Genomic DNA, 24,476 nt, shown 5'->3' on the forward strand with positions numbered 1-24,476 from the left:
GTTTTTGACAGTAAAAATTGCACTGGCAGCATATCAAAATGTTTGCATGTGTGAAAATGCTCCTATCACAGAGTTCTGTTCTCACTTGAACAATCTAAGGGAACCTGAAGGATTCAATGCTGAAAACAGGTACTGCTGTGAGAGGGTTTTTGGGATGCAGCAGAAGATTTTAGGTACTGCTCTGTGAAGACCATTCACCTGAAAAAAAAGCTGTCAACAAATTCTAATTCCATTTCCAGAGGCCTCATTTCCGTTTTCTGATGCCATGACAGTAAAAAATCCTCATCAGTTGTCTAGATTCCTGTCAGTTTTTTGTCATTTATTGTGAGCCTACAGTTTTTTTGGAAGGGTTAATTCTAGTCAGTCTACAACACATTGCTAGAGTGTATCAACACTTGTCTAAACATGAGATATTTTCATCTGAAATTTGAGGTTTTTCTGGTTCGAGGTTTTTCAGACACGCCACACTAAACACAGATTTTCATTTTTTTCCTGCTTCTGTTCCTATGAAGAAAACCCAGCACAAAAGCACGTGAAAAATTCCCAGAGATTCAGTCAGGAGTTTGTGCAGTCAGGGACTTGTTATGCCACAGAGTCACAGGTTTAGTCACAGGTCTAACACAGAAAACATGACATGATTTTCATCTAGCATTAACTTCTTATATATATATTTTTTATATAACTCTATTATTTCTCTTGAGAGGGGATAAAGATTTTTGCACCTGGCAATCCAAGAGCTCAGCATGCCTTGATTACAGCTGGAGAGGGCATGATTGCCTGGATTTGGATTATCACTCACTGCCCAGGAACCCAAGGCACTAAACCTACAAATCCCACCAGTAATGGACATCTGAGCTCAGGAAAGGACAGAAGAAAAGCATCAGTAGATATGGAAAATAAAGATGGCTAAGAGATGATCTACACATATTCAGTGAGATGCATGATGGCATTTAAATTTGCATTTTTTACATCATTTACATAAACTCACCACAGCCTCTACAGTTTTGGATATCTTGTCTACCGAGGGAATATGGAAATTTATAATAGGGAAATTAATATAAAAAATAATATGGAAAAATTAATGTGGGGAAAATAATATGGAAATTAATATGGAAATTCAACAAACCAAGCAAATGAAGAACACCAGTGCACCATTTCAAGGCACAGATCCTGCTGTGAGCACAGCATAATGTCTATATATGTAATAAAATAAGCATAACTTCTATATATGTAATAAAATATTCTGAGAAGTGTTTTGGGGTTTTTGGTTTTTTTTTTTTTTTTTTGGTTGGTTGGTTTTTTGGTTGGTTGTTTTTTGGTTTTTTTTTTTGTGGTTCCTGATGAAGATACCTGTTGTGTCACTTAGTTAAACACATTTCTCAACAACATGGCCAATCATAATATTTGCAATGCATGTCAGCAGCACAGTTAATTACTGACTATCAGGGGAAGTTGCCTTAGGGTGATCTGGAAGGTTTGAACAACAGAATCAGCCTGTGTGCAACAAGCTAAATTGATTAATGGTTATGCTTATGTTCTACACAGGAAGGCAACATTCCAAATCACAGACATCCTATGAATTCTTTGGCAGGAGGGACAGAAAGAGGGCACTGCAGCTTTTTCTCCTGGCACAGAGAGACACACCAATGTCACCACATTCAATGTCATCATTCCATGGTGGCCAAATGCCACACAGTTACCTAAAGCACAAGACAACTCAAAAGAGCAATATCATTTCTTGAGGAGAAGTACTTCTCTTTATCTCAACCCTCAAGAGAATTTTGAATTTTGAAGAAAGGCAAAGTACTAAAAATTATTTAAATAAAGAGATGTGCTAAACCTAGCAAGTAAAAATTGGGTTTCTACAGGAGGCTTCCTGAGAAAACGCAGGTAATTCACAAGTAGACAGCATTTTTTCAGCAGCTATAAAGTTTCTGCTGCCTTGAAGAATTAGTTTGGCAGGAATTAATTAATCTGAGAGGAAATTGAGGCTGAGGACTCAGGAAGATGTCAAGGATTTTGGCCACCATTGTGAGGGAATGTTTTTCTGTTCCAAGCTTTACTGTGTTGAGCATTGATCTGATCTCCAGAAAAGAAAGGAAGGTCTTTTACAGACATTTCCTTACAGTTCCACATCACGCCAGCTTGGTTTTGGACAGCCCAGACACTCAGTAATACAAAAAAAAGGAGAAATTTGACTTGTGAATTCAGGGGTTTTAAGGGATATTTCTGTCTTTCAATATGAATAATCTCTCATGCTTATCTGGCAGATGCATTCAAGACAAAGTCATGGTCAAGTTCATTGTTTAAGTGGCATAACTAAATAAAGACTTACTGAAGATCTGTGATGTTTAAAGGACATAAAACTCACCTCAGCCAAATGATACCCTGATTTTGGCTCTGACAGGAGTATTTGCTTCCTGTGGGAGATCATGTTCTAACATCAACTGTGCACAGCACCCCTGACTGAGCAACCTTGACAGACAAGGATGGCATGCATAGTTGGAGTTTTATTACTGGATACTGGAGGATTGAATCAGAAAAGTCTCTTCAAGCAGATTTTTAATTTCAAGAGATTTCAGGTGGTTGTTTTAAGAGGATTTTCACATTTAACTGATTCAAACACATTAAAAACTTCATAAAACTGAGTGACAATGATGTAACAAAATTTGACTTATTTTTCTAAACCTTGTTACATAGAAAGTTTCCTCACTCCCACTCAGCTCAGGACTCATTTTGCCATTGTCTGTGAGTAGGAGCAGGAGTGGGTCTTAAATAGGTAACAGATTGGAAGGACAAGGGTAATTAGCAACGTGAGCTCAGTATTTAAACATGAAGAGAAATGCTAAGATCTTTTTTACTTTGTCATGCTGTGCCAAGCAAACCACCTCACATTTAGGATGCTTAATTCAATTTGTGTTACACTGCTGATGATTATGAAATGCATTTTGAAGAGATTTGTTTTATCTTCTCCAGAAAACACACAGAGACTCATTTACTACAAGAAAATAGAGATATAAGTAGAGACACACTTTGTGAATGCTAGAAGAGAAAAACACATCTAAAGAAAAGCAAAATAAAGGATATATTTAAGCAGATTTAAGAATTTAGGTGCAGTGTCATTTAGCAAAACAGTGTCATCATGATTCTAGGTTGGAACAGATAGAATAAAAAAATGCAAACAGCATTTTCTCTTTAATTGACATTTCATGTATTGCTTTTACACCCCTGCACGTACAGCACACACATTCATCTTCCTATTAGTAATGGATTAAACAGGGCTTTACTTTCTTGCAATTTCAAATAAGAAACTGAATTTGACCAGAATTCCTGGCAGGGTGTGCATTATTGAAAAGAGCCAAGATAGAACAACTTTGCTGAATATTCAACTACAAACACATAGAGCACTCTTTACAGCATTCTTGGGATCAGTCCTAGCTCCTTCTCTCATCTGACCTTCAAACTGATCTGTGTGCCAAAGAATAGGATCAGTATAAATTTACTGCCCAACAATATTAAATGGGTCTTTTTTTCCCCATCACATGTGAATGGTCCCTTCTACAGCCCTGCAAAATGACATTTTGCCCTTCTAGAAGTTCTCCAAAGCACAGGGACTCAAAGTGCCCTTCTGGGCTTTGCTGACCTAAGGGATTTCTCTTTCTAGCAAAAGCTCCTCACCAAAATACTTTGGAACCTTTATACACACAACAAACACGCTGAAAAGGTGCTTTCTTTGGGAGATTTAGTAGATACTTAATTTTATGTTCCCATCCATAAACACTCAATGTAGGAATCAACATTTATTTATCAACATATTTTCAGATTTTCATCTTAGACCATATCTCTGGAATTTCAAATTAATAGGAATAATACAGACAGTAAATCCATCCTTTCATTTTATTTAAGCCAGTGAGCTGTTTTCTGGATCTAAATTCCACATTCATTTTACTTGCTTCTTACCTACTTTAAACTTATTGGAAATAGCTTAAGTGATATAATGAGGGTACCATTCAGCAGATTATTTACATTTTAATTGCACAAAGGACACACTGGTAAAGTAACTGGAAATCAACAAACCAATTTGAAAGTAACATTGAAATACACATTTTCTATTTGTTCTACTTACCTTCATTTTTCTTGATGGTGAAATTTGGGTTGTTGACCATTTCAGGAAGAAGGCTGTACAGGAAATAATGCCCATTTTTAGGATCATCCTTGTCAACAGCACTGACAATCTGAATTACCTGCAACATAAATGGGCTCATTAAGTTTTCACACTCCTGATAAACAGACAGTGCTGGAAAAAGCTATATTTATTGGACACATTTCATTTCTCTCCATGCCAGACTTAAAAAGATAATTTATAACTCTTCAAGGCTTTTGTAGACCTTAGACTGAAAACCTTGGGAAAAGGAACTGTATCTGTCCCTTTTTAAATAGTTCCAGAACAAAGAGCCAGTAAATAAGGAGAGACAGGTAAGAGAGGCCAGCAGAAACTGCTGGTGATTTAGACAAGTAATAAATTATTATTCAACAGAAAAAGCAAAACTGTGCTTCAGAAAGACTCATATTGCCTATGGCAAGCTTTCATTTACATGACCACTCTTCTCAGTGGACTTGGATTTATAATATACCTTTAATCCTTTCTCCTTCCCCCACCCACATTTCATTTCATAGAATAATTATTCTTTTTAAAATTAATTTGGATGTGAAATTCCAGATAACAAAAAATCAAAAATTAAAAAAAAGAAAAAAAAGGAAAATATCAAGGGCTCTATTTTTTCCACTTAATTCTAATTAAACCTCAGTTATTCCTGTACTAGGAAGATATGCTTGTTTGTTTTTTAATAACAATTATTAATTAATGATTCCTAGAATAATGCAAGATAATTAGGTGAGAAGAGTGCTTTGGGTAGTTTGGATAACTTTAATAATCAAGTAACTTTGTATGAAGTACTTCATATGATTTAAATGACCAAGTGCAGTGTCTGAAGTGAATTTACCTCCATTTACAATTTTTACCTTTTACATTACTCAGGTACTGCAGCTGATCATCTTCAAATCATACAAAGTTGCATAGGACTATGAAATGAATAAACACTATTTTAAAATAACCAGGAGGTTTGGTGGTTTTTGCTTGATATTTTTGGGTTTCTTTGTGATTTATTTTGTTTTGTTGGGAATTTTAAAATATTTGGTGCAGTTGCTATTGATACCAAAGGTTTTCCAGAGAAATAGTAACAAAACCAGCCTTGGATCCAGATCCCACCCTCAGATCTGGCTTTCAGGGCTAGTTAGCTCATGCTAGATGGTGTTCATAAGAAATTTAATTAGAATTATTGACCTTTTCCATGTCCATTGAATCCAATAACAATTGTCTTATGTATTTATTTGCAATGTCTAAAGCCATGCACCTATAATTTCTTGCACAATTAAATTCAAATTAGGAATCACTAAAAATTTTTAAGTATAGAGTGAAAACCGGAAGCAGGGTTTGATGCTGTCCAAATTCATAGACTTTTATTTTAAAATTTCCTCATTTCCCTAAGAAAATGACAATAACTAAGATTTTATTCTGATTTAAGCACAAGGACTATCAGTCTGCTGTGTTGTATATATGACAATAGTCAAATTCATATTTATGTTCTTCAAGAGTCAAAGAAAGAACAAAAATCTTACTAGATAACCACAGGGATCAACACCAAAATATAAATATTTGAAATCATGTATGTAAAAAAATGTTTGAGCAAGCAGTGAAATTTATAGGACAACCCAGCTTAGAAAGGAATGTGAGAATTAATTCCTACCCTAATCATATTCTGGATTAGAATTATCATTATTATTATTATTGGTCAGATTTATCATTATTATTGTCAAAAACCTATTGAAAAAAAATTAGATTGATTAAATGCCATATAAATAGGGTGGGGGTTTTTTTATAACTGCATATGTCAAGGTGGAAACCTTGACAGGATTTCAAACAAATGTATTAGAAGAGATGGACAAACAAATAGGCCTAATTCAGCTTTTGCTTTTTTACTTTATGAGGTAGATCTTCAATTTAATAGCTGAATAATGGATCCTAAAGTAGGAAAAATATAAACAATGGGAAAATATCTAAGTAGCCTCTGTCTGTCCCAGTGCAGAGCTGGAGCCATTTGCAGATGGATGGGAAGGATTTTCAGCTTTCTCTTTGCAGAGGTGTCAGGCACTGGAGCACCCACTGTGATGTGCCCACGGCTGGAGCAGGTACCAGTAATTCATCACCATAGGGAAGTGCAGTTTGGGCTGGGATCCTGAACAAGGCAGAGATGTTTAGACAGATATATTTTATAGCTGTTCAATTTTTCAAACACTGATAGAATGGGAAAGCAATAGGGGAAAAGGATTATGGCACAGTGAAATCTGGAAAGGCAAGTGCACGTAACAGGCGCAGTTTATCAGATTGTTATAATATTTTGTAGGTACTGGTATTCCATCCATTCCCTACATTTTTTATAAAATGCTTCTTTCCCTAAAATGCACCAAAAATTATATGCAAAAGCTAGGCTTGGTGCAATACTACATTTGTTGTGTTACACACACATCACAGAATTAAGAGTTAGAGTTCCCATAGCAACCTTATTTCTTTGTGTGTTTGCATTAAGATAAGGTCTTAAAAAAAAAAACCCACAACAGAAAACATAATATATATGCAGTGATATTAAACTGTGGTATCTCTTACTCGACAGGGGTCAGAAAAGTCCAGTCATTCTCATTTCCAAGTTTTTATTAGTGTGCTGATAGGCATATTTACTACTGCAGGTTGTGTGCTCAGGCAATGGAATATTACTGAGGTAATTCTCCAACTCTTAATTTATGCTTCACAACATGGCTGAGAATCCCAAAATTACAGAGTCACAGAATCACTGAGGATGGAAAATCCCTGCCAGGCCATGGAGTCCCAGCTGTGCCCGATGCCCACCTTGTCCCCAGCCCAGAGCCCTGAGTGCCACCTCCAGCCCTTCCTGGGACACCTGCAGGGATGGGCACTCCAAAGCTCCCTGGGCAGCCCCTGCCAAGGCCTGAGCAGCCTTTCCATGGGCAAATTCCTGCTGGTGCCCACCCTGAGCCCAGCCTGAGGCCGTTCCCTCTGCTCCTGTCCCTGTTCCTGGGAGCACAGCCCGGCCCCCCGGCTGTCCCCTCCTGGCAGGGAGTTGTGCAGAGCCACAAGGGCCCCCTGAGCCTCCTTTGCTCCAGGCTCAGCCCCTTCCCAGCTCCCTCAGCCCCTGCTGGGGCTCCAGCCCCTTGCCCAGCTCCGTTCCCTGCCCTGGGCACGATCCAGCACCTCCAGGGCTCCCAGAACTGCCCCCAGTGCTGAAGGTCCCTCAGCAGGGCCAGCACTGCCTTGGTCCTGTGGCCACCCCATGGCTGGCAGAGCCCAGGTGCCATTGGCCTCCTGCCCACTTCAGATGTCTTTTCTTTCCTGTTACAACATCCACCCTAAAATTTTTCCACTATTGAGAAATTGGTCAATAAAGAAAACAAGAACTGATTTTTTTTTCACTACATATCCAGTGAAAGTTAATAACCCTTTGGCTGTTCAGTCTTGAAATTTCTGAAATTCTTACATGTAAAATTCCAGCTTTGATGTTGTATTAATACTTCATGGATGCATTTGATTCTGTACATACATTTAGCAGAAACTTAGCAAATCAGCATATTTTGTTTAGCAGACAGCACTGGATTGTAATGAATAGTTAAATGGTCCCCTAGGACAGCTTGACTTTCTAATTTGTAGGATTGCATTGCAGTTCTACAAAGCTACATGTGCCTGAAATAATATATACAAGGATAAATAGTAAAACAAAGTTATTTTCAATACATCATAACTATCTATGTGCAATTTTAGTTCATGGTACTGTTTAAAAGACTCTTCCTGTGATGCAACCCATTAACCTCACTAAGAATGGTTCCTTATCACTAATAAACACTTTTCTGGTTTTAATCAGACTGATGTTCCAACTTTGGAAAAGCTTTTGCAGTCCCATTGCTGTTCATGGTTATTTCTGCATTGTTTTGCAGGCTCAAAGCACCATAAGAGTAGAGTCACCACAGAGCAATTTTAACTTTGAAGAGTCAAATGCAGGTTCTAGCAGTAAAGGGATGGCTCTAGCTGAAAAGACAAAGATCTACCTGAAGATTTCACCCATTAGAAAGAAAAGCAACCTAGTAGGAGAAGTGAATAAAATAGAGACAAATTGTGGGAGGCTGGAGGAGCAGTGCTCAGTTTTATATTGCTCCAGTTTAAAGCTTCCTTCAGCTCTCATATATCGCTATCTGCACTATCAAGTGAAGATTTTGTAGCTTTGTTTCCAGCAAACAGCACTTCCCTGGAAAAGTCTGAGTATGGACTGGGGAAATGCCAGTGAGGCACTTTTCTTACTCAGCATTACAGAAGTTTTGTTCTAGGTCTGCAGGAAAATAATTTTATTGTGCTGGAGAACAATCAACAGCACAGCTATAGTCAGCAAACCATTAATGTTCTGGTTTTAGTAACTGGAATTATGCAGAAAAAAAGGGACAATAGAAAAAGGCAAGAGGTGATTTGTGGCTAACTTAGAGGTACTGTAACAATACATCCAAATTTTTGGAGTTTGTTGTTTTTTCCCCCCTATAACTGACAAAAAACACTTCTGGCAGCTCTCTGTTGTGTGTAAAAATGTGAGAGGAGCACAGAAATACATGCATAAAAACAGATTTCCTTCTCCCTCCCTTTCCTCTCCTATCAGCCTGTGGTACCTTTACTCAGAGGTAGGTCAAGGCAAGGAAAATGCATCTGGCAGCTTTACACATCAAGAGTTTTTAATCCACTGTGTCACCTCACTAGCAGCTGTACTTGCACTGCAATTACATCAGAACCCAAAACAGAACACTTAGAAAGTGAACTGGAATAGATGGTGCAATGCATTTAGTGGCTGCACATAAGGTTTTACCAATAGATCAAAGAAAATCTCCTTTACAGTAAATCAAATTTGATTTACGCTTAGATTTAAATGGAACTGCAAATGTCAACAGACAGGAATACCTTAAGACAATTGCACCTTTCCTGCACATGTAACATTTGAGTTTAAACTTTGGACAACCATCCAAATTAGGCTTTTGCTACTAGTAGTATTTTTCTCATATCACCTATTTCATAACTGAGATATATGTAGTTTCTTGAATTCTATATCCTGACTTATTAAGAGGATTTCTTACAAAACTTGAATATAGAAATAAGCATAAGAAAATACAATAAGGCAGTGGAGTTACTAAAATCTTTACAGGAGCTGATGATTTTTGAATGACACCTTCAATTCAGAACCTAACCTTGGAGATTATTCTGGACTGGTTACTGTTCCAGTAGTGCTATTTGTTTAAACACAGAATAAATTACAGGATCAGTGCCACCTCATCCATGCTGGCAGCCAAATATTTAATAACCATCTGTAAAGTTCACACAAGAATTCATGCTCAAGAGTGACATCTGCCATCAGATCAAGAGTGTAAGAGGCAATGGTAGATAAAGAATATCAAGCTTCAATGAAAGTTTTCTCTAAGTGCTTAAATAAAAGCCTCTTTTACCTGCTGACTCTTAATCATCTCATTTATTGTTTTATTCCAAAATGAAATGTGAAAATTTTTCACCATCTCTTAAACCATCTGAAATGCAATGGGAATACCTAGATAAATGCAGTCAGAAAACACTGTACAACAGAACTTTCTGATTTTAGGGAAGCTTACTGAATCCTGGATAAAGGTATAGTCATTAGGGTTTGATCTATCCTGGAAAATGCAACTACTCACCATCAGAAATCCACCCTGAGCTAAACAGAAATCCACTCTGAGCTAGAAGAACTGAATTGCCAACTGTAACATGACTGGTTTGCCCATGAGGGCACATCTCCTCTTCAGTGGATAGAGAGAATTCTCATTCCTTAAGTAGCACATTTATGACACCATTTTACTAAACAAAAAGGGGTTCTAGAAGTCAAATCATCCTCTGTAACAATATAATCTGTATGCAGAACTGGGTTTTCAGACACTGCTATATAGGTTGTCATTTAACACAACTAAAAAGAAAATAGCTTCTAACTCTGTATTGTCAGGTAACCTTCTTTAGAGAACAGTGAATTTAATGTCTAACACCCACATGAGACACAGGAATAGTTGGATTAACAAGCCATGTCATGCTGTCAGCTGCTGTTTATTTACATAAAATGTCACAATCTAGAAATAAATTGCAAGGTTTAAAAACAACGAATTGTGTTAACACCCAGTGTTTCTCTTGCTGGACAAAAGTTACATCTCATTTACACTGCATTACTTTCTAAATGTCTATGCATATTCTTGAATCTTCACCTTGTTATTTAGGTGGCATATGAGATATTCTTCTCTATTTCTGTACATTGGTCCTTCAAAGTGAATACCTTTGAACAAATCTGCTTAATTTCTTTGAAAAAGACTAAACAGTTTAAATCCTGCTTCTGACATGTTGCTGTTGACCTCACCTTGGAGACTGTTGTGTGAGTTTCTTCACCAAGCTTTTTTTCATTAAATGAAGAAGGTAATAACATTTTTTATATTTTTTTTTAATATAATGAAACTTGAACTTCCCTTCTCCAACGCCATCTTCAAACACAATTACAATTTACTTCACTTTCCATCAAGTTCCGGTTTGCTGTCTTATTTTTTTCCCAACTGTCATAGAAAAGTAAGAACTGAATACAGAATATAATGAGATAGGTCAAGGGGAAATGGGTTTACTGTTTTAACTGTTTGTTCTAAATTTTACCTGTGAGCAGATGCAATGTTGGTCAATAACTGAACTGGAATTCAGGTGGGATTATACTTTCACTGACTAACACACATGAATTTACAAAGTGCTGAGCTCCATCACAGAGTGTGATGTTGGCAGCTTAAAGACACTCAGGATTTTTTCAGGATATTGTCCCAAAGTACTCACCTTTGATTTAAAACTAAACTCACCTTTAATTAAACTCACCCTTAATATAAACCTTAAGGGAAAAAGTTTATTTAATTATAGAAGACATCCCATGAAAGCAAAATTACAGAAGACATCCCATGAAAGTGATCATGGGTTTATCTTGAGTTTATGCTAAGAGCTGTTAGCATGAACACATAGGCACCCATTTTGGGAACGAAGGTGACATAAGGTGACAAGGAGAAACTCCAGCCCAGTCTCACACCACAAAAACCTGGGATACTCACCTGGCCAGGCTTGCCATTCTCACACAGGAAGGCCTCGTGCTCTGATGCAAACTCAGGGGCATTGTCATTCACATCCAGAACTTTGATGGCAACAGGCACCCGGGACACCTGGCTGTGGTTCCCTGAGGAGAGAAACCAAAGTACCCAAGGTAAGCATATTTAATTTAATTGGGAATTAAATACAGCACTGCTGGCACTGTCACCATGCTCCTCCTGTCTCCTGTCCTTGTTTAATTGGGCTGCCTCATCTGCAATGGGTCGTGGAGTTGGAGAGCAGCTGAAGAAGGATGGCCAGGCCTTGGTGGCTGAAAAAAATAAATAGATCCCTGCTGCAAACTGCATTTGTTGGAGATTAGCTCAATGAAGACCTTTCTAGGTCTAAATTGGTAAGATTTTTCTTTGATGAAGTTTGTATTGTTTTATTGATAAAGTCCATTATATATGGAAAAGGGAAGGCTGCAAACAGCACAGATTTATTTCTTTGTTTATCTTTGGCAGAGAACAGCACATTTTACTCCATTAATTGTTCTGACTGCACATCTATTATCTCTTCATTGCAAACACAGTTAAAGTACTGACCCACATTGGGAAAAAGATGGATGGGAGACTGACAGACAGGAAACTAGACAGTAATTTGGACAATTAAAGCACTTTGATCATCTACCATTGACCAAAACCATGACCTGTGAACTTTTTTCACTGAAGTAACAACTCATTATTTATAATATAGAGCTATTTTGCATAAAATTGCTTATCACTATGAAGAGTAGAATGAGCTGTAAGGCAAGAAAAGCTAAACCAACAGTTTTCATCTACTTTGAATAGCTTTCAGAGGCAGCTGCCTGTGTCTTTCCCTCAATTCAGCATTGTTAATTTGCTCAGAGACTACTTATAAATATTTTAAATTATTTTTCCCCAAGGAGCAAGCCCATGAATTTAAGTTGAAACTGAGGTCACCAGCTGATTTGGAGAGTTTGATAAACTGTTCCACAGCACATGCACACCTCCACAGGTACCTCAACCACAGTGTCAAAGTCCATCTCCAGGTGAATATCATTTTCCAGTGATGGTATTCTACCTCATTTGTATCACCAGCAATGACAAATCTCAATATTCAGCGCACTTCTCAGTACAAATGACTACAAAGTACAAGAAGATCAGGCCCCACCACTGCTCAGGGACCAACTGGTGGCAGCTCTACAAATGGCAGAGATGAATAAAAGCAGAATCACCATATACACTGTGGGTTTTGTGGTTTCCATCAGGATTAATTCTGTTGTGACCTAATCAAACCTGATATTTTACAGCCCTCTTTCCTCCTGTATGCTAAAGACATCCACAAGATGGGAGGCTCCACCCATAAATCTAAATGTGCAAATTTCAATTGCTCTACTGACATTGAAATGGCATAAAAATAACAATTTAAAAAATGCAAACTCAAATATACCAGTGCTATAAAAGGCTTTCTATCTCTAGGATTGTCTGAAATATCAAAATTCCTCCTGGACAGGACATGGAAGATCACCACACGTCAGGATTTCAACGTTTTCCATCTTAAAGAGCCAAAAGTTTTAATATGGAAAGAATATTAAAGAAGAAAAGGAAACACCCACCAAAATATTACATGAGCAATATTTATATTCCTTTGCATCTTATGATCTTACTTACTAACAGGTGAGGAGAGCACTTATGGCATGAAATAATCATGTATTTGAAACCAAATAAAACCTAATATGCAAATCATATTCCAAACATTTTAAACACTTTTTTTATCTTCACTTAATAAAAATACAGACAATGAATCTCAAGCTTATCAGAATTCTCAGCACTAGTGTCATATTTAAACACTAAAGATTTACTTTTATCTAAATTAATGAAATGATGGCAGTTCAAACTTTAAAGACATTACAGAGAAATGTAATTAATTAGATAAGCTTCTAAAGAAATTATTCATGTCCCTTGTGACTGCCCCCAAAATGTTTGTCTTTCATCAGAAATACAAACATTAAATTTAAAGATATTATAATTAGAAATTTGATGAGAATTCATTTAAAAAATTAATTTACTAAACACAAGAGAGACTCAGCTGGTTTGGAAATCTCCAAACAAGGGGATATCCACTGCCTTTTAGGGTTCCTGTGACTGTGGTGAAATTTGTTGTTGAGAAAGAGAGAGAGATGAGAGAGGGAAATTTATCTTCAGCTTGTACAGCCCACCACCCTGACTACACTGCATTATTTTGCTATCCCAAACTTCCCAGGGTGTAGGAGTGATGGGGGTAGGATGATTGGGACAGAAGGAGACGAGAGATCTCTGAAGCCAGGTCGTGGAACTTGGGGTTTATTGCACAGGGCCTGGGTGCAGGGCCCTGCTGGGAGCTGCCAGCCACAGCTCAGAGCAGGCCCGAGAGAAGAGAGGGGGAGAGAGGATGAGAGGGTGAGAGAGTAAGGGAGTAAAAAAGGTAAGAGAGTAAAAGGGCAAGAGAGTAAAAGGGGTAAGAGAGCGAAGTTCCTGTTACAATTCCATAAATCTTCTGTGCTGAATAATCTAATTCTCACTAACCAATCTAGTACAATACATAAATCCTATAGCATTTACATACAGCCTATAAGAATCATTACATCACCATACTGTGTTACATTTTAAACCCTAAAGACTCCTCTTTGGGCCCCTTCTGCAAAGCTGTAGGGTCTGCTCTGACCCTCGGGCCTGTCTGCAAGCAGAGGATGTTGTTCCATCAAAAGGGGATTACCTTCAGCCGGCCACACCATTGTTTTCCAGTTGTTCAGTAACTGAGGGATCTCAAAGCTTGCTTTCATTTCAATCTCACTTATAGTTTCCATATTCTCAAAATCTTTTGCCAGACAATCATATTTATAAGGCTTTCCTGTTTCATCTTCCCCAACACCAGGGAAATTCCACTTTGTGCTAAGTATTTCCCCGCACCCTGAGCACACCTATTCAGACACATTAGTGAGTCCTCTCTAAGCAAACCCAGGTTGAAAACACCATCAGGATGGAACAGTTCCATCTGTTCCTCTCCATACGTTTCATGTCTGCAGACTCTTGTTGCTGGAACACGAACAGAGGATGTCCAAGCTTAAACCCAGACCTGCTGGCAATGCCCCAAATGCTTGAACTAGGAGGAGGAAGGGATTGGAGTGGATCCAGGCTGGTCACAACCTGCCCCATCTGCATGGTCACTGCCCTTCAGGCCCTTGGGTGTCTCCCTCGTTAGTATTCAACGTTCAGAACTTTTCCTCATTTGTATGAATGGACAGTCAGTTCTTTCTGAGCTAGGAACAAAACTGAGTTTAATTGCTGCGTGGGTTTTTGTTTAGTTTGGGTTTCTGCCCAATAAACCCCTCAGTCAGTAGATTTAAGGGAGACTGAATCTTCTTGCATGCACCAGGTGGACAGCTAGACTGCTTAACTTCCAATCTGTTATTTTATGCAAAAACATAAAAAAGGGTAAAGTTAGAGACTCTCTAACAAATTAACCAGATTTTTAAATCTTTATCACCTGTATTTATTGTGATGCACAGTTTGAAAAGACCTACCTTGAATTTTGCAATATAAAAGTATCATTAGGGCTGTCACTTAAGAAACATCAGCTTTGTTTGAAAATTTAACGCTCTGAGGTGCAAGATTGAAAAATATTGACAAAATTTCCACTAGGCTAATTAAATAAAAGTATTTTCAAGCTAGGGCTGCCCAGAAGGACTTAGTAATCTGAGGACATCACTCTGTGTCTAGATAAGCACAGAACACACTAGACAGATCCAAGGAAAGGAAGACTCAATGCAAAAATAACTACTGGAACTTAGTTTGGGTTGATAAATAAACTTCCAAAAATTATGGAAAATCCACCTGGGTTTAGAAATGCATATTGAAAGGTTTCCAAGTGTTATAAGGACCTAAAAAGCTCTTCTGTTTTCTCCCCAGTTCACAAGACACTACTGGAACATTCAATGTTCAACATTCAAGTTGAAATACCCAACTTGCTGCTACTCCTCTGAGCAATCCACTGAAACCAGCTCAGGGTTTAAAAATGCTGTAGAGTTTCATACCAAAATGATGAGGCAGGTCAAATAACCAAAGTCAAATTAAAGCAAACAAACAAAAACCAAAGAAACATTATCAAGTAACTTAGCGTCTCCAAACCTGAACTTTTGGAGGCTAAAGCCTCATTTTTTTACTGCTTGTTATTGGGATCAACACTTTTTGTCCTTCCCGGAAAAAATCCTACATGGCTGAGATGTGCCTGTATTGTAGGAAATTTGTATTACAAAGCACTGAGTTTTGTCAACATTGTTACTGCACACAGCAAGAGTTTCAAGGAGTAACTAGAGCTTATAAATATTATTTTTGGTCTTGTGCCACAACTAACAAAATAAAATACAGCTTTTCAACTCCCATAAACAAAGACTTCATAAACATTGTGCTTAAAACACTTTCCCCTGTCTTTCCTTGACTGATAAAATGCTTTTTGAGATAAAGAGAATTATTGTGGCCCAAAATTAAGTTTATAATTTTTTTAACCCAAAGGAATCCAGTTTAGTTCAGTTTTATTTCAGGTAATTAAATAATCCCAAATCACTTCAACATTCTCTATAAAAAATCATTAGCTGTCTTGCATTTTACCTAGAATTTACCTGAATAGAAAGTAGATTCCTAGAAAATAATTCAATAATAATAATAATAATAATAATAGTAATAATAAAAATAATAGTAACAGCAGCAGCAGCATCACCACAAGGTTTGGAAATTGTTACTTCATGCTTCTCTGATTCAATGAAATTTCTACAAAAATAATATTTTAAATTAGAAATAGAGGAAGACCTAGTTCTAACAAAGAAATCAAAACAAAATTTGAATCACTGACTTAATAAAAACAACAGTGCTTGGTTAACATCCCTTATGTTTCAAACTTATTAAGTTGCATTTTAACAGATCCAATTCCCATGACTTTATCAAAGCTTTATCTGATGACTTTATTAAGATAATCCACAGGACAAGTTATTTCTCCTGTTAGAGTTTATGCTGTTGTTTTCTTTAGGCAATCCTTTACTTCTAGAATGCCACAGCTTACAACAATCTTTCTGTCATATAAAACTGACAAATCTGACTTACAGAATCCTTAGATACACAGATGCTATTGTGAAAGTGAGGTTTTATTTATGTTGAAGCTTAACTCCAGAAATCACATAGTGCAGCAAATACTGGGCTCGTTTGTCTACAGCGTTGGGTAATGATCTGATTCAAGAGAGGCTGAGTGCCTGAAACCCACTCCAAAATTGTCAGGAAGACAGCAGTAATTGCCAGCATTTCTCTTAAAAAGACCAGAACACAAGCTATTTCTGAGCTAGGACAAAATTCAAACAACAAACTAAAAATCCAGACACAACTGTTCACCAGGAAGATTTTGATTCCCCATTGAAATTATTGTCTTTTTAGAGGATGAGAACTCATGGATTATTGAAATAGCAATATAAACAAATCAGTACATATCACCAGGAAGGTTCCTGTACGAGGTGCTAAGACAAGAAACAAATACAACCTCCTAATTATTATTCAATTTGTATTTCTTTAGCACATGGAACTTGCCGGAGCAGCACAGATTGTGGCGAGTGTCTGTGTGTACATGTGTGTGGGAGGGGCGCGGAAAGGAAAGGATGTGGAACATATTTCTCAGGTTTGTTCCTTCAGTCATTCTTTGGGAGAAAAATAATAACAGAGTTGAGAAGCTTTGTCTCCTTCCTCCAGCTCCCTGGGTGTATTTTGTTGTGGGCTCCAGAAGGATGAATGAGGCAAGAGCAAAGCTTTGTCACACTCTGTTTCTATCTCCTCACCAAGACACTGTCACAAGTTTAACCAAGAAGTGGTTTTATATCATCCACCTCTTCTGAGCTGGGTTTGGAGTTAGGAGGTTCCCAAAGCTCAGCAATTTGATCTGTAAAGAGGTGACTCAGGAAGGCCACACTCACCTATCTTTATTCAATATGTATGTATCACTTGGGACTAAACAACTGATTTTACTTTCAAGTTGCTGACAATACCAAAACAAGAAATAAAGATTAAAGCTTCTTTGATAAAAACAAATAAATATTAAAATTTCTTTGATTCATGGCACACACCACGCCAGAAAATGCTAATTAAATACACCATATCCTTCAGGTCCTGTTTTCACTCACTTTCTTTTTCTGTGGGATTTTTTTTTGGTACATAAGTACACATAAGGCATTAAAATTATTTCGTATAACCTAGCACCAATCAGGTGATTCAATTACCTAAATTATGCAGAAAATGGAGACATCCCTGCAAAAAGACCAATTTTTTTATAAGTGATATTCCACCTAGCCCTGCAGTCAGCTCTTTGCTTGCCACTGTAAGTAGCAATACTGAATTATTTATTACATTTGAAATAATTTAGAATTCCAAATAAAAATATACTTTAAATTAAACCAGGGATTTTAGCTGGCTACTTTTTTAACTTCAAAGGATCAACACTGATTTATGAAACTTGATAATAAATTTTAAAAAGGGAGCCTATTCCTTTTTTACAGGTACAATGCATACTGATAGAATCAGTTAGCCCTCATTTTGCTTATCTGAGGTCAGGCTATAATTTGACATTCCAATGCAACCTCTCTGCTATTTTTCATGCCATGAAGAAGTGCAGTTATTCAGCAGCTTCACAAATAGTTACTCTGTAATTACCTCTGATACTCTGTGAATTGTAAGATCCATTTGCCAAACCGAGAAAGGTTTGTAATTTTCTGCAGAAGTATCTTATTTCACTTGGTGTATTTGCATGATATTGCCTTGTCTCAGTGCACAGACAGATCAAAAGGGCTTGGAAAGGAGAGACTAGATCAGAAAAGCAAAACATCCCCTCAAATGTAGTTCACAAATGTGAAAAGGGCCTCTTCTACCACAACCCTGGCTATAAGGGAAAAATCAAAACATTCTGTTATATTTAGACTTAGCTGAGCATGATAAGAGAGGAGAATTTATCCTCTGCTGCAATGAAAATAAGAACATGGGCCACACTGAGCAAGCTCCAAGTTTGTCCTGGAGGGAGCAGAGGATGCTGAAATAAATTCATATCCATCTTGGGGCTGGAGAGGATTGGGAAGCAACGACAACTCCCACCCTATTGCAAAGCAGGTGTCCCCCGACGTGCAGGAGAAATGATGCATCTGACTCCACTGATATCAGAAGGCTAATTAATTACTTTATACTATATTATTCTATACTATATTACACTACATCTAAACTGAAACTGCACAAGCACTCAACTCAACCAAATCTTGTGACTGTCAGCCAAAAGTCCTGACATACAAACCTGGATCCAATTGGTCAGTGAATCAAAACACTCACACAAGAATCCAATTATCAATTCCCTTCAGGTAAACAATCTTGCACAATGCATTCCACTTGTGCACAAGCACAGGAGCAGTAATTGAGATAAGAATTGTTTTTTCCTTCTGAGGTTTCTCACTGTGATTCCCAGAAAATATCCTTGGTAAGCTGTGCCTTGCTTTTCTCTGTGACGAGAAATGCAGCCACACCACCCCTCGCGCCATCCTTCCAAAAACTCAGCAACCCCAAAACTCAATGCTTTCTGGTTATTCCAAATGATTCTGAATGGTGCTTTGGTTTTAATCCCAATGTGTATGTTTTGAAAACTCCACCTTGGTGTCACCACTTCCTATTCAGTGGCATTAGCTCCAAAGAACAAATGCCAGAAAAGACAGGAGTTGCTCCATGTACTGGAAAACAGGAGTGCTCATTACATGGAACACTCTTATTGCATCAGAGAGGGATTTGGAGGCTGCCATGGCATTCTCCTGGAGATGCTGCAGCTCATGGCTTGGACAGATGCACCTTCTCTGGCTGAGAAACTGGCTGATGGCCTGACCCAGAAATGGGGAATGGTGCCACATCCAGCTGGTGGCAGGCACCAGGGGTGTCCCCCAGGGCTCAGTGTTGGGCCCAGTCCTGTTCAGGGTCTTTACGGATGATGGGGATGAGGGAATTGGGGGCACCCTCAGGCAGTTTGCCGCTAACATCAGGTTGGGTGGGAGTGTGGATCTGCTGGAGGGCAGGAAGGCTCTGCAGAGGGATGTGGCCAGGCTGGATGCATGGGCTGAGGGACAGCAGGGCCAAGTGCCAGCTCCTGCCCTGGGGTCACCCCAACCCCATGGAGCTGGGCTGGCAAAGAGGGGCTGCAAAGCTGCTGGTGGCAAAGGCCCTGGCGGTGCTGGTGCCAGGGCTGGGCACAAAGGCAGCAGTGCCAGAGGCCAGCGGCACCTGGGCTGTGCCAGCCCTGGGGTGGCAGCAGGCCAAGGGCAGGGCCCGGCCCCTGGGCTGGCCCTGCTGAGGGACCCCGAAGGCTGCGGCCACTGCTGGGCCTGTCATGGCCACCAGAGCCCTGCAGGGGCTGCAGCGTGTCCAGGGCAGGGAACGGAGCTGGGCAAGGGGCTGGAGCCCCAGCAGCGGCTGAGGGAGCTGGGCAGGGGCTGAGCCTGGAGCAAAGGAGACTCAGGGGGCCCTTGTGGCTCTGCACAACTCCCTGCCAGGAGGGGACAGCCGGGGGGCCGGGCTGTGCTCCCAGGAACAGGGACAGGAGCAGAGGGAACGGCCTCAGGCTGGGCTCAGGGTGGGCACCAGCAGGAATTTGCCCATGGAAAGGCTGCTCAGGCCTTGGCAGGGGCTGCCCAGGGAGCTTTGGAGTGCCCAGCCCTGCAGGTGTCCCAGGAAGGGCTGGAGGTGGCACTCAGGGCTCTGGGCTGGGGACAAGGTGGGCATCGGGCACAGCTGGGACTCCATGGCCTGGCAGGGATTTTCCAACCCCAGTGATCCTGGGATTCTGTGAATGCATGGAATATGCAGGAGGAGAGAAAAGTGGGCTATGAAAACAATGGGAACAAATGGATGGGATGAGACTTGGAAAGAGTTGGAATGAGTATCCTAATTAGAAATTGTAACATCTTTGCAATATTTGAGTAAGAATTATGGGTCCTTGTCTCTTGGCAGACTCTCTGGATGCAAACAGCATGTTCTTAGAGGCTGCTCTGCATATCTAATTCTGACCACAGTGAGGTTTATATTCACAGTGACACATAATAAAGATATATGTGACACATCAATATGAGTAAACAAATACATAACTCAAAATAAAGTATTAGTAGAGCTGCTTGAGAGGGCTGTATTGGAAGCTGCTGAAGTCATATCAGGTTTATGACAATGAAGCAATTCCAGATTGTTCACTGATCCTAAGTAAATCCTTAAGGGAAAACAATAAAAAAGCCAACACTGCTGATATCCTTCCACCCACACATCTATCCAGAGACCAAACTGTAAAAACTTCTGGGAGAAAACAACCTGTATTTGTGATAAAGCACTGTCTAATTGAGCCTTATTTATCTCTAACGAGGACACAAGTCAGGAGGAACTTTGCAGTTTTGTCACACTCAGTAAATTAGCTGTGCTATGTACTGAAATGGGGAATCATTACAAGTGCAAAATTAAAAATACAGCTAAAGTTTTAGCACTTATTAGCAGTACACTTATTAACAACTACAAGAAATGGCAACCTAGAAATATTTGAAGTTTTACAGTTAGATTTTTGTGCAAAAGGCAAATGCAAATCAAACAAACAAACAAACGTGAAGCAAATGGGAAAATGATACCTTATGTCAAGACTGAGCACTAGAAAAACAACATTTGTGGTCCAAGAAGGAAGAATGCTCTGCAGACCCTGCATTTCAGCAAAAGAGGCTACTAAAAGATTTTGAGTGAAGATTTTCCATTTCCTTGTGGCATGCACCACTAGGAAGGAAAACTGTTAGGAAAACAAAGAACCTCAGAATCATCTTTCTGATTCTTTCATTATGCACTCTAGAATAATAACAGTGTGATGAAATGCCACTGGATCTGTACTTTTGTGGATCAAAGCACCACAAGCCTAATTAGGATTCCAGATATTCAGAGGCACTGTAATGCCTTAAATTGCTGTAAGGTAGTAACAGGTTTTAATTTCTAAATATAACAACGAAGAAAAAAAAATTCCAGAAAATAATATGGTGCCCTTGAATGACAGAAAAGAATTTGACTTAAAAATAAGGCAGCAGACAAGCAGGAAAAGAAATTGACTGAAAAAAATTTAAGACACAACAAATGTACCAGGACATGATTTGCTGCTGTGTTTCTCAATTCTAGCTTAGCCAAGGGAGTTGTGCTGCCATAAAACAGTCAGGAATCTGTCCCACACTTTAGAGCAATTATATTATTAATACGCTAATACCTCATGCATATTAAAATCTTATAAAAATATTGACTTAGATATGCAAGGTCTTATTGTCAATTATAATTAGCTATGACATTTTCTAATGACTAGCAGTAATAATAATAACAATAAGCAGACTGATTGAGGATGAGTTGTCTGGAATATTTGGGGCTTTTTATTTGAAATGATTTCATGATTGAAGTAAAATAATTTATAGCTCAAATGAAATCCTTCCCTTACTCATAGACAAAACATCAAAATACTTTAATAAAGATTTTTATTAAGGCAGGATTTATTATAGAAGCATTTAAATGTCATTACTTTTAGAGCTCATATTGCTTTCTGAAACTGATTTTCTTAACAGTACCATTTAATTAATCTTATGTTTCCTTCACAGATAAAATATTGCTGGATATCCTGGATATGAATCAGGTTCTAGGAGTTCAGCATCAAACCTTCTTACTTGCATACCTCCAGCAATAACCAAAAAAGACCTCTTTAGCAAATCACCTTTAAAAATGCCAGTTCCTTTGTTTTTCAGAGAGAAAATAGTTCCATTCTTCCCTGCCCTGCACCTTTGCCAGAAGCTCAGAGCATGCTGCTCAGAGATTATTCCAGACAGAAATGTGCTTTAAGAAGATTGACTGAAATTATACTGAGTTACAAACCCCTACTCTGACCTGCCCTCATGCAGAAAAACCAGTGGGGATTTCAGATAGTCCCAATCTGCTCAGCACTGATGAACTCAGGTTCTCAAATGAGGTGAATTCCACACAGGATTTCTAAGATTAATCTTATTTCCTTTAGAACTTCTAATTCAAATGTTCAAAGTGAGGATGGCCAGTTAGTAGCTGATCAGGGTAAAGATACACTTTGGTAATATAACATATATCTATATATCAGCTATATATCTATATATCAGCTATATATCTGTATGCTCAGCCTCTAAATTGCCTCCAAGTAACTAATAAATATTCTGTGCATTAATTAGTTATGTACATTTCCATTTGCATTCCTTACTTGAATCCCTCTCTGCTTTATGCCCCAGGAAACCTTATTTCCTTCTAAAACACCACCCAATGCCCCAACCTTTTGCGCTTTAAACTCTGAACAGTGTTCCAACTCCTGTACAATTTTACAAAATCGTATTTGCCAATCTAGAACTCAGTTGTCCAACCTGGATTTATAATGCCCAGAAAACAGAAGTATAATTTAGACTGTTACTGCAAATCTCTCTCCTTTTCCTTGTCATAATGATGTTCACTATTTAGTTTGACCTTTTTTGGGTGTTTTTTTTTTACTAAATTACTCAGACGCTTTGTTCACAGCTGCTTTCCATGCCTCCCTCTGGAATCAGAGGTCTCCAGCTTCTACTCAGCACCCAATACCTGAATTTTAGTGCTTGCTCCTGAACTACTGAGGCCACTTCACACAGAGATTTTTTCACAAGCACACTCCTTTCCCATTTGTATTTCCTCATCATATGGCCCCTCCCATACTATTATCCACGTAGATCACTTCTCCTGCTATTCTTGAGCTGTGTGAAACACTAATGGGAAAATCTGTGCTGAGTTTGAGCACACTTTCACAGCTGAGAGCTGCCTTGACAAGATGCACCAGCCCTCCCCTGCCCAATGGCAAACCTTCTGTGACCCCTTAGGTTCTGAGGAGCTCTGTGTAACCTTCTAGTTATGTGCCAAACGATAAAAAACACCTTGGCAAATTCTGTGTTTCAGTGTAAAAATGATGGATTATATAGTTTGATTTCCACTAAACCAGAGCAAAAAGGGTCAAGCAGAAAAGGTTAATATTCCTGACCTTCTCTTGTTTAAACCTCCATAAAGGCTTATTTCCTTCTCTTTCTCAAACTTACTGAAATTTACTCAGCCCTAAATTAGAGATAATGATATGATGTACCAAAGCAACTCTCTAAAATGTTAGAATTATTGCTAATAATGCCTATAGTTATTTTTACCATAAAAGGCTAAATAAAATTAAATAAATGAAAGCATAATGAAAGCAAAGGTGTTCATGGCACTAAAAAGTACATTGTAGCTGAAGGCTTGTTCTGAAGAAATATGTCTCTCTTCCTTTTTAATTAGTGTCCTTGCATTTTTTAAAGGAATACACACCATAGATAACTTTAGCAGTGCCTGTGCTGGGTGATGATTCAATTACTCTATTTATGTTCTTAGTAAACCATATAGAGCCTTTCTGGCTTTATGCCCTTTCCCATTAGGTGACAAAATTGCCTCATACTTCTTCATTTCCAAAGAATGCTGTTGGTGTGGGTAATTACCTGTGTCAGAGCCCACAGCTTTGTCCTTGAGATGTCTCTGCTCTGGGCCTGGAAAGTATTTATTGTGGTCAAATCACCATTTACATTTCAAGATCTTGTCTAGATTTTCACCTCTTGCTTTGAATAATTATTGAGGAGAATTTCTACTTGTTGTGGCAGTTCTGGTACTTTGCCCAGCCCTTGAGCAGGGGGCTGAGGCTGCCATGGGAGTGACGCTTGCTTGGCACATGGGGCTGAGGCTGGAATGAACCCTTTGATCAAGCAGTCAATCCCACTGAAAATAACATCTCTGTGACTGCAGTGCCTGCAGAATAAGGACAGCAGAAATTCCATTTAAACCCTTCATTCAGTGATTTAAACCTTGGCTGAAAGCACAGCTCCAGGCTACAAGAATTATTCTGTCCCACTGGCTTTGGGATTCCCAAGAGGACTGCTCTGTTGTGCCTGTGGGTGTGATGTGCAGAGTGAGAGGATCACAAGATCACACAGTGGTTTGGGTTGGAAGAACCTAAAAAAAAAAATCTTCTCCCACCCCCTGCCGTGGCAGGGACACTGTCCACTGTCCCAGGCTGCTCCAGCCCCAGTGTCCAACCTGGCCTTGGGCACTGCCAGGGATCCAGGGGCAGCCCC

At 38.9% G+C, this 24,476-nt stretch overlaps 1 protein-coding gene across 1 annotated transcript in view; it reads right to left on the reverse strand.

Annotated features, from left to right (window-relative positions):
- Nucleotides 1-24,476, reverse strand: part of CDH8 (cadherin 8) — a 163,086-nt gene that overhangs the window by 25,387 nt on the left and 113,223 nt on the right. Inside the window, exons 9-10 of the mRNA XM_054296251.1 lie at nucleotides 11,254-11,375; nucleotides 4,127-4,244 (exon numbers count right to left, since the gene is read on the reverse strand). Coding sequence (XP_054152226.1) covers nucleotides 4,127-4,244; nucleotides 11,254-11,375 — 240 coding nt within the window. The remainder of the gene's footprint in view (nucleotides 1-4,126; nucleotides 4,245-11,253; nucleotides 11,376-24,476) is intronic.

The sequence above is a fragment of the Melozone crissalis genome, unplaced genomic scaffold, assembly GCF_028551555.1.
Source record: "Melozone crissalis strain CALT ecotype California unplaced genomic scaffold, PUWL_Pcris_2 ptg000007l_1, whole genome shotgun sequence".
NCBI classification, from domain to species: domain Eukaryota; kingdom Metazoa; phylum Chordata; class Aves; order Passeriformes; family Passerellidae; genus Melozone; species Melozone crissalis.